Source organism: Poecilia latipinna, unplaced genomic scaffold (assembly GCF_001443285.1).
Source record: "Poecilia latipinna isolate Pla-1442-1.1 unplaced genomic scaffold, P_latipinna-1.0 Scaffold1475, whole genome shotgun sequence".
In the NCBI taxonomy this organism is placed as follows: Eukaryota; Metazoa; Chordata; class Actinopteri; order Cyprinodontiformes; family Poeciliidae; genus Poecilia; species Poecilia latipinna.
The window spans coordinates 147574-157965 of NW_015114091.1; the positions used below are offsets into that span (position 1 = coordinate 147574).

Sequence of the window (10392 nt, forward strand, 5' to 3'; positions counted from 1 at the left end):
CCCAGAGACTGCATATAAACACAAGCTTTATATTTTCTCCACCACGTGTCATTTGTGACATTCCTTTGACATTTGAACCATCAACTTTTCACCACAAGGTCAGGGGGAATTAAAACACGAGACATGCAGCAGGTTTCAGAGAAAACTAACGTTAATTTCCTTGAAACGGTTATCTCAAACATCAGACCTCACATTCTGTCATGCGAATGAGCCACGACTTCCTGTCATGTTTGAGGAAATGAAATGTATTTCTTCATTAAAGGGAGCAAAGTCACCGTGGCACATTCTCGTAAGAAGCGGTGAGTTAATGTTTTTAACTAAAAATGTGAATATGATGAGACAATACGAATTTACTTATTTACAACTTTATATGTGGGTCAAGTTCAATATTTCAATTCCATATTTTCAGTTTGTAGTTTCAATGGCTTTGTTATTCCAACATACTGACAAAATTTAAAATTTCTATATTCCTTGTGGGTAACATATACTGCAAAAACATAAAATTCAAGTATTTTTTGTCTAGCTGCTAGTGGTAATATCAGTTTTATCTTATTTGAAATGTAGCTTACAGGTCTTGAACTTGTTTAAGTCAATTCTTTAATATAGATTTTTTTTTAACTTCCGCTGGCAGATTATTTCACCTGTAACATGTGAAAAATGTATTATAGGGGAAAATCTGCCAGTGGAATTGGTACTTTTTCAACAATATTAAGAAAATATTGACTTCAACAAGAGGGATTATTTGTAAACTCAGTGGTACTTTCAAAAGACAAATTAAATATGATTATTTCTTCCTATTTGGTCACATTTAGCGGGATGGAAGTTGTGTTCTGCCATTTATAAAGTTATAGAATAAAAAAAACACCAGCAAATTGGTTTATTTAGCCTGTGAGAGAAAAAAAAAGGCATTTTCAAAGTCATATTTTCACCATATTATTCCTACATTTATGCTACTACAATTAAACATTTAATTTCCAAACTAAATTAAATATTTAGTTAGGAAGCTAAGTATCTAGCTTGCAACTAAATTTGTATCTCAGTTAAATATTTAGTTTACAAACGAAAGACTTACCCTGTGAATTAAATATTTAGTTTGGATTTCTGACAAAATATTTAGTTTGCAAACTAAATATTTGGGTTTCAAATTATATAGGAAACTAATTAACGACTGATAATCTCTCTGCTGCGAAGTTGCGTGTAAGTTAATACACTTGATATAAGACAAAACTAAAATATCACCAAAAACCCGACTGAAAATACTTGGTAAGTTCTGTGTGGACGGTGTAGACGGGGTTGGCTCTCCAGTTCTTCAGTTCAAGATTCGTGACTTGATGCATTATCAGCAATAACCTTCAGGAAGGCAAGGCTTGTTTGTCTCACATTTCAGCAAAGAGGAAATTCATTCCAATTTATCCTGGTTGTCAACAGTGAATTGAGCTCAGTTTATTATTCAAATTAGTTTAAAAAGTTTTCTCTACTAAAACCCAGCAGATTGTAAATCCTCAGAAAAATGTATCCGCATTGCTAACTGTTTTTGATGCTTGACTGTTGCAGAGCAGATCTAGATCGACCCACTTTTGTCTCTGATTGAAGGACATGACGTCTCAGCAGGTTTGGTGTTTCCTGCCAACTACAGCTCTTCTCTTCCTCCTGTCCGTACAAACGTTTGCAGAAGTGATGAAGTCAGTGTCGGACTGCGACCGCTTCCTTCTTGACCAAACACCACCGCACGTTCCAGGCATCCTGGAGGCCGGTAGGATCCTCGATCAGGACCGGTACAAGTTCATTTGCCAGACCTACGGGAACCAAAGGAGATTTGTGACACTTTACGATGTTCGCAACCGGATTCCGGTGTTTTCTGCTTTCAAGTTCACTGGAGAAGTTTACGGAAGGAGACCTAAAAGTGTTTGGAAGATAGAACCTCAGGTAGGCTTGTTTTCACACCTGAGAGTCCGGCAGACTCTGTTCGATTTGGGACCAAAGTTACAACATTTGTTATATTTTCAGATGGTGTGGTAGGCTTTCATAATGCAGAGTCAAACCAACCAAACCCTTTGAAAAACCTGTTCCCCTCCTTGCCTGTGGGGGCGCTACACCAAGAACCACTGAAGGGAAAATGACACAAAAACCTCTGAAGAAGACAATCAAGAAGTTAATCATTTTGTGATTAACTTCCTTAATCACAAAATGTAAGCAAAAATGGAGTGGTGTCAGATTTTAGCAGTTGTAGTTTTTCACTTTTGTCATTGGCAAAAGACCACAATCCATTTCTTACACTAGACTAGCGTGTTTGCTTTGGTTGTGTTTATCCAGAATGCACTGCGCTATGGTCCACTTCCTGGTTTTGGAGCGGTCTCCGGTCCACTTAGCGCTCACATATATACCGCACCAGGCAGTGGCACAAAAAGTGGGTATGCAGTGGATGCAATGCGTCGCTGCACTAGAGGGGGCGCAAAAACGATGTGGGGATTTTTATTCCTAGCCAGTATGCTATGTACTTATCAGATTTATTTTTAAATTTGTAAATACATTTCTTATAAATTCTGCAGCCAGGTCCTTCTCAAACAAGGTAATCTGAAAAGACAAGTCAAGCAAAATGTTCGTGTGAAGCCAAATTTAAGGAGCGTGAATTGGAATATATCAGAGAACAAAAATATTTAATGAAACGGGTTGATGAGGTGGTCAATCTGAGTCATAAATTATTTGATAAAGTTAAACAGCAGAACGATCTCATAAGGAAAGTACTCACAGAGAGAAGACAGCGCAAGAAGTCAATGGTTTCTGTTCAGGTTCAGACAGATTGACAAGACGACTCAAAGCAGAAACCAGTCTACCAGTCTGCTTCAGCACAAACAGAGACGGATGTACAGGGAACCGGCTCACAATTAAAACCAGTCTGTCGAACAATTTCGACCCAAACCGAGATAGATGAACTGGAAACCAGATGTCAATTCAAACCAGTTTATCAGACGATGTCAACACGAACTGAGCTCTGTTTATTGCTGAAAAACCAGCCCTGTGAAGCACAACTGAATGGACATCCGGATCGGCAGACCAGGCTATTGGAAACCCTGAACAATGAAAATGTTTCTGGAGCAAATGATGAACAGCAAGAAGTTTCTATATCAGAAACAATTGGGGATCAGACAGCTGACATCGAAAATTATGTTAATTTGATTTTAAAACCATTGTCTAAATCTGAATGCAAGAAACAGAGAAAGATGGCAATGGAAGCTGAACTAGAAACCGTTGCAAGACCAATAGAGACAGATCAAAACTCAGTCCCAAACACTAAGACACCAAAATCTGACTCAGAAATAACACCAGAGATCCCTCAGACAGTTTCTGAACAAATGGAGACAAAACTTTGCACAGTTTCAGAAGACATAACAGGCAAGGTTCATGAAGTTTCCACAGAAGGACAGAGTGGCCTAAAGGAAGAACAGAGAACATCCCCTCCACAGATAGAGATTACATGACAGGAAGATCTAATCCAAACAACATCTCAGGAATCTGAATATCAAGCAGCTGAAGAATCATCTGAGGAGAACAATGAACAAGAAGAGAGCCCAAGGAAAAAGATCTGGCAAATCAAGATGGCCTTAACTCCAAAACATCGGTGCCAGTTCAAGGACAGACCTGAAGTCCATCCAGGGTAGAGTCAATTAGATATTAGATTTAAAAGGGGGCTGGGGCCACCTGTGGTTTGGATGATTGGCAGGAACTGGAAAAAGAGCTGCTGTCGTTAATTGGACATTTCAATATTAAAAAGGCAGAACTGCACGGGGGGAAATGTCTCCCCCTGCAGGTCTGGGTTCTCTCCAAGAGATCTGGCTTCACCCACATTTAACATCAGTACTCATGTTCATCCACTGTTCATCCATAGGAACCTTACATAACAAGTAAGGTTCCTGTAGAATTGGAAACTTTAAGAACTGGAAAAAGAGCTGCTGTTGTTAATTGGACATTTCAATATTAAACAGGCAGAACTGCACGGGGGGACATGTCTACCCCTGCAGGTGTGGGTTCTCTCCAAGAGGTCCGGCTTCACCCACATTTAACATCAGTACTCATGTTCGTCCACTCTAAGATGTTTATTTCTAATTCGAAACAGAAAAGCAGACAACCACATTTATTAATTATAGGGAGATTTAGAGAAATAAAATGTAAACAATGTGGAACAGAAAGAGCTATCTATCTTCCTCTAAATCTATCCATTTAGATCTATCTGTCTGTCTCTCTATAAATATATATAAGTCAATATATAGATATTTATATATATCTACATATCGATATCAAGCTATATATATCTATCTCTATATATATACATCTATTTCTCTCTCTATAAATATAAAGAGAGGTAGATTTATAGATATCGATATATAGATGTAGATATGTATATACATATCTATCTATAGATATAACTCTCTCTCATTATCTATCTATCTATCTATCTATCTATCTATCTATCTATCTATCTATCTATCTATCTATCTATCTATCTATCTATCTATCTATCTATCTATCTATATCCTTTTACGCACACACAAATCTTTTTTGAGACTATTTTCACTCCATACTTCTTCGTTGATCTGCTATCAACCCTCGTCTTTTTAAAATGTCCACTCGGTTCTCCACCGTCCTTGGAAGCAAAACCTCTGGCAGAAATACGTGGTGGGGAGACACAGGCTAAACAATCACAGTGAAGGTTAATAGGGGCATTAAAAAATGGCTCAGTGATATTCAGTGGGTTGTTTGATATCAGACAGAACGGGTCAGAACAGCGCAGACCCGCCAGATCCTACAGAACCAGACATCAGTCTCTTCATCCCTTAATCATTTCCTGAGACCGAAAAATAATATAAATGGCAATTTAAAGAACAAATCATACAAATAGATTAATAGTAAATAAATAAATATTGTGAAAATAAACCGTTTATTTTTTCAACATTAAAAACGTTAGGATTGTGTAGGAAAAATGTTGATATCTTTTATAAATTCAGTGTTTTGTGGTCAATAATATTTCACCATTTTATTAATGTGGGTTGCCAGTTTGGATCAGGCTTCCTATGAAGCTATAAGAATGATAGAAAACTAACAAAACGCCTCAGACCTGCAGCCCAGAGGCGGCTCAGGCTAACAGAAGTGGCTCTTTGACTCACTTATATGTTAAATGATGAAACATTGCCCTGATTTTTGTTTCATAGTTTTTAATTGGCATGTAGGCAGCAATTTATTCACATGTATATTTATTATAATTGATACTTTAGTTAAATATGAGTTGTACAAGTTTATGTCACGGGGGAAGAAACACGCCATTGCGAACACGCCAATGACGTGTTCGCATACACCTCAGAAAGTATGTAGTTGAGCCTCTGGCACCAGGGTTTGCTTTTTTGGTCAGACTGTGCCTAATCCTAACCCCATTCACACAACCCCAAACAAATCGGACTTTCTAGACAAACAAACTGGAGTTCAATTAAAACAGACTAAACAGTGTCGCTGTGAAAGCTCCCTAAAAAAGGAGGAAGACGTTCATTTCACAACAAGAAGAAACAAAAACATGTCTGTTCTCTGTCTTGAACTTATATTCATTTTCCTTCCTCCACTACACTTTTCACAGCTGGAGGATCCAAATGGAGACAAGAAGATGATCCCCGGAAATGGGAACAGAACCTACAACCACCAGGCCGGCACTGTGGATTACAGATCCAACAGAACATTTGACCGGGGTCACATATTTCCTAGTTCCTACGCCTCAACCAAAGCGGACAAAATGTCGACTTTCACCCTGACGAACGTCGTTCCCCAAGCGGAGTCCTTCAACAAGGGCAGCTGGAACAAAATGGAGAGGTGTGTAAACTTTCAGGTCCAACATGGCCGACTTCACAACAGACTCACTCAGGTTCACTGAATTTATTCTAACAAGAGAAAAAAATCAAGTCAGTTAACATCAGTCCGGCAGCTTCTGCCCCTATACAGTAAATAAACTACAATAAATAACGTGAAACAACCTACAGCCCAATAGCTCTCAATGAGCAGTTAACAGTTGTAAAATTAAACATGCCTAAAACGCACATTACATACCAAAAACACATAAATATGGCAAAATTACACACAAAACCCTTTGTATAATTAAATCACTCTAAAAATATATATTGTTATATAATACTTGTAAAGAAAAGCATAGTTACAGACGGCAGTAGAAAAAAGTGGAGGCGCTTTCAGTTACTGGTTGCTATGGTAACCGCCAACTGCCAAGAGCTGCTTTACTTTTTCACCAATGAATGTCAGGAGAAAATAAATTTGATAAAACAAAATAAATTTGAATAATAAATACGTTTTGATAAAGTTCACATCAAATCAAACCCTGTTACGTGTAAGACTATTACACACAGTGGATAACTGAGACATTACTTCGTATTAAAGATCAAAACATACCTAACGAGAGAAAATCAAGTAAAAAACCCTTGTATATATATAACCCATGTATATATATATATACTTAAATTGATCTAAAATATATGCTAAAATGCAACATAACACAGAGCTGATCCCAGGCCACAGTTAAAGACAAAACAGAAAAAAGGGGGAGGATCTGCCAGTTACTGGTTGCTATGGTAACCTCCAACTGTCAAGAGCCACATGACTTTTACCAATGAATGCCAAGAGAATCAATGTCAAAATGTAGCTGAAGTTAACATGGATGACATTGTTGAAATGAAACCGTGTTCCAGGTGCACCAAATGCGTGATGGAGAAGTACTGCGTCAACAGCAGCGGCGGTACCGGGGGCTTTGTGGTGACCGGGGCCCTGCCCAGCTCCAGCAGCACCCTCAACAACAGGGTCAACGTCCCCACCGCGCTCTGGTCGGCGTTCTGCTGCTACAGCGCCGTGGCCGAGGCGTGGATAGCGAGCGGGCACTGGGGCCACAACGTCCAGGACGAGTCCAAACACAAATATCTGAAGACGGAGACTCTGGAGGACCTCCAACACCGGCTGCGCAGGTCCAACTCTGAGTTTGTAATATTCCCTGGATCAAAATGTCCTCTGACAACAACTGTAACAGAGTTTTACGCAGAAATGAAAAAAAAAAGCTGCCTCTGCCCACCGACCATCCTGGACCCTTCACCTTCTGTGTCTGGTCCGTCACATTCCCACCGTCTCATGCTCTTGTTCCCTTTCTTTTTATTCTCATATCATCACTGCGTATTCTGATAATCAAGACAAACAGACTGAACTGGGACAGTGAAAACCAGTAAATAATCACTGGGAACCTTTCTCTAATCTTTCTACATTTTCCAGTCTGAACTACAATCGCTTTCCTTTTTCAGTAGATGGCGCTACCTTGAGATAAAATTGGTTTCAATCCCCTTAGAAATGTGTACATGTATCCTTATTTATGTGAAACTGTTCAACAACATCATATGGAATGTGATTTGTAAAGTTACACAATTAAAAATTAGCATTGATAATCTGGATTATTTAGTCCAGCATTAAAAAAAATGGGGTTCATACAACTTTAAAATACGTTTGTGCAAAAGAGGTGATAGTAACAGATTCAATGTATTTGTTGTTTGATATTAACGAAACCTGGAGAAATTATGTGTTTGGAGATGAAGGAGAAACATGTTGAAGCTGTTTTAGCTCCAGGACTTTAATATCATTTAAAAGAAAATTATACAATGAAAATGGCAGCAGAACATTTTTTTACTTCGCTACAAGCAGAAAAATAAAATGTTGACATACAGAGGTAGTGATGCCATAATTAGATTCTCTATAAAACAAAAATGTTTTATTACTAATGCAACATGATAAAAACTGCTGGAAGATTCAAGTAAGGAACTGAGGTAGTGAAATCTGGGTTTATAAGAGAATAAAGACTTTTCTCGATCATTTTAGCTTCCATGTGGTGTAAACTAAGCTTACAGCATTTATATGCAAATAATCACATTTTACACAAATTAGTCATCAAGCAATACAAAATAAGTGTATATGTGATTAAAGTAATGCCAAGACTGAAAATAAAAACAAATAAAATACAGTGAAAAATATTTCTAGTAATCTTTAAAATATGCTCACTGTACTGTTACCAACAGGTTAATGTTGATGTCTACTTCTATTTTAAACTAAATTTTCCTTTAGCTATAAACAATATTTAGCTTGATAACAAAATGTTTAGTTTTTTTCAAGATAACATTTACATGAGCTAAATCTTTAGCTTGCTAACTTAATATTTAGTGGCATTTATAAATGCTAAATATTTACAAAGCTAAACTATTTATTTAGCTTAAAACAAGCTAAATAGCTGGGTCTGAGTTAAATATTTAGTTTCCCAATCTTATATTTAGTTTGTAAATAAAATATTTAACGTTTTAACTAAAATTAACCCCTTTTCTTTTCCTCTTATAAAAAGCTAAATAACTCAAATTATTGCTTAAACATATGAAAATTAAGAAATGGCACCGCAGTCATTGATCCTTTACATTTTAAATGTTTCAAGAATAAAAAACATATTTGTCCCCATGAAGACGTTTATAGTTCAATGATCCAGATCCTTCAGGCTCTAAATTTTAAACTCAACAACTTCAAGATTTCAATGGAAAACTATGACAATTTCAAATACTATTAGTGTTTATGCAGATGATGTTTTTACATTTTTAAAAAGTTAGTCTATCTAATGTGAATACAGTTTCTGGATCTCCAGAAACAAGATTAAGGCTGAACAGAGACGTTAATAAAATATTTGCTTCCCATAGAAAACCACATGGCACCAAGCAGTTTTGTCCCATTTGATATGATTTATCCAGTAACTGGGCCTGATGAGCTCTGCAGTGACTCCATCAGAGTAAAACATAAACCTCAGCATGTAGCGGCTGAGTGAATCTGGTCTGGACTCTGTGGAGGAGAGTCATGGTTCCAGAGGCGCCACAGAAAGGCAGAATACCTGATCCATCCAGATCCATCATCTCAGTTTTCAACATTCATATCACACCTATGTTTCCCTCATGTGTTGCAGGCCTGGTTTATGCAGGGTAGGCACATTTTAAAAATCAGAAAACTGCAGAAAATTCTACTGAGAGAAGACAAAACTAGCGAGTGTGTTTTCAAAATGTCACTGAATTTATTTTTGCCTAGAGCAACAGAAATCAGAAAACAGACACTCGACTTTTAACATTTTCTATAAGTAACCAAACTGATTGTAGTTGGTTGTGTTTTCAATCAAAGGCACATTTTTCATTTTGATATTACCTTCTCCTGGAAAATGCTCAAATGGCCACACTGGGTGCAAAAGTGGTGAGAAAACAGCAATTAGCTTTCATTGAGTAAAACTAGAAACTATGGAAGAGCATTAGGGCCACTGAAAAAAAGCAAAGAATTTGGACTTTAAAGCAGATGGGCAAGTTGTGGAAGAGGACAGCAAGCTTTCTGGAGGAACATGTTCGACTTTAGCCAGTTATTTCTAAACTATAGAAATAACCAGGTCTGATTTTTCAATCAGACCTGGTTTACACCCAGGTCTGATTGAAAAAAGTCTACTCTTTTTTTATTACCCTAATTCTCTTCCATAGGAAACCTAAATACACATTGAAGCTACTTCAGTTTCACAAACTCAGCGGTGTCGTTCCTAGAGTTGGGGAACCTCAGCCCGGCGTGTAGCGGCTGAGTGAATGTGGTCTGGATTTTCAGGAGGAGAGTCATGGTTTCAGAGACGCTGTAGAAGGACAGACTTCCTGCTTTGGGATCCAGAAACACTCCGACTCTGTACGAAGGAGGACTCAACACCGGCGTGTGGACAGAGTTCTGCCAGAACGTGTAACCGGCTGAGTGACAGTGCAGCGACCAGGACTTGTTGTTCCACCCAAACTCAGATTTCTCCAAGCCTCCTGCTCTGCTGATGTTGCTGTATGAAACGGCGACATCGACTGCCCTTCCTCTCCACTGCACCTCCCAGTAGGAGCGGCCAGTCAGGCGCTCTCTGCTCAGGACCTGCAAAGGATTCTTGAATCTGTCTGTGTTGTTGGGGTAATTCTGCAGTGTTCCCATCGATAAAGCTTTCCGGGCTCCTCTGGATAAGCGAATCTCCTGGTGCGCCGTGTCTGGGTCCAGTGTGATGTCTACTGCGTATCTTAAGAAGTCCTCTCTGGTGGATAGTTCTGGTTCTGACAATAAAACATCCACTTTTGATATCGTCTCAGAGATCTCTGGCCATCCATCGCAAATCAAGTCCGCCACAATGGCTTTGACCGCTGACACAGCTTCTGTCACATTCTCAAAGTATCCTGGAGGAATGCCATCAAATATGGAGAAGTATGTAGGCCAAGTAACGTCTGCCCATACAGGACAATTGAGGAGAAACTGGTTGTGATCCTCTGTCTGTGAGAGCTGCTC

At 38.4% G+C, this 10392-nt stretch overlaps 2 protein-coding genes across 2 annotated transcripts in view; one reads left to right on the forward strand and one right to left on the reverse strand.

Annotated features, from left to right (window-relative positions):
- Positions 1-64: 64 nt before the first annotated feature.
- On the forward strand, positions 65-8036 carry LOC106962937 (endonuclease domain-containing 1 protein-like). Its single transcript, XM_015057606.1, has 4 exons — positions 65-299; positions 1594-1926; positions 5624-5853; positions 6738-8036. Exons 2-4 carry the CDS (start codon positions 1597-1599, stop codon positions 7216-7218), a joined length of 1041 nt encoding a protein of 346 aa, XP_014913092.1. The 5' UTR covers positions 65-299; positions 1594-1596; the 3' UTR covers positions 7219-8036.
- Positions 8037-9520: 1484 nt separating this feature from the next.
- Positions 9521-10392, reverse strand: part of LOC106962931 (tripartite motif-containing protein 16-like) — a 6260-nt gene continuing 5388 nt past the window's right edge. The window contains exon 3 of the mRNA XM_015057600.1: positions 9521-10386. Coding sequence (XP_014913086.1) covers positions 9595-10386 — 792 coding nt within the window. The 3' untranslated portion in view covers positions 9521-9594. The remainder of the gene's footprint in view (positions 10387-10392) is intronic.

Excerpts from the sequence above, each read along its gene's own strand:
- LOC106962937 (XM_015057606.1), top strand. The coding sequence starts at position 1,597 with ATGACGTCTCAGCAGGTTTGGTGTTTCCTGCCAACTACAGCTCTTCTC. Across the intron at positions 1,927-5,623 it reads TTTGGAAGATAGAACCTCAG|CTGGAGGATCCAAATGGAGA; the intron begins GTAGGCTTGTTT and ends CACTTTTCACAG. Across the intron at positions 5,854-6,737 it reads AGCTGGAACAAAATGGAGAG|GTGCACCAAATGCGTGATGG; the intron begins GTGTGTAAACTT and ends ACCGTGTTCCAG.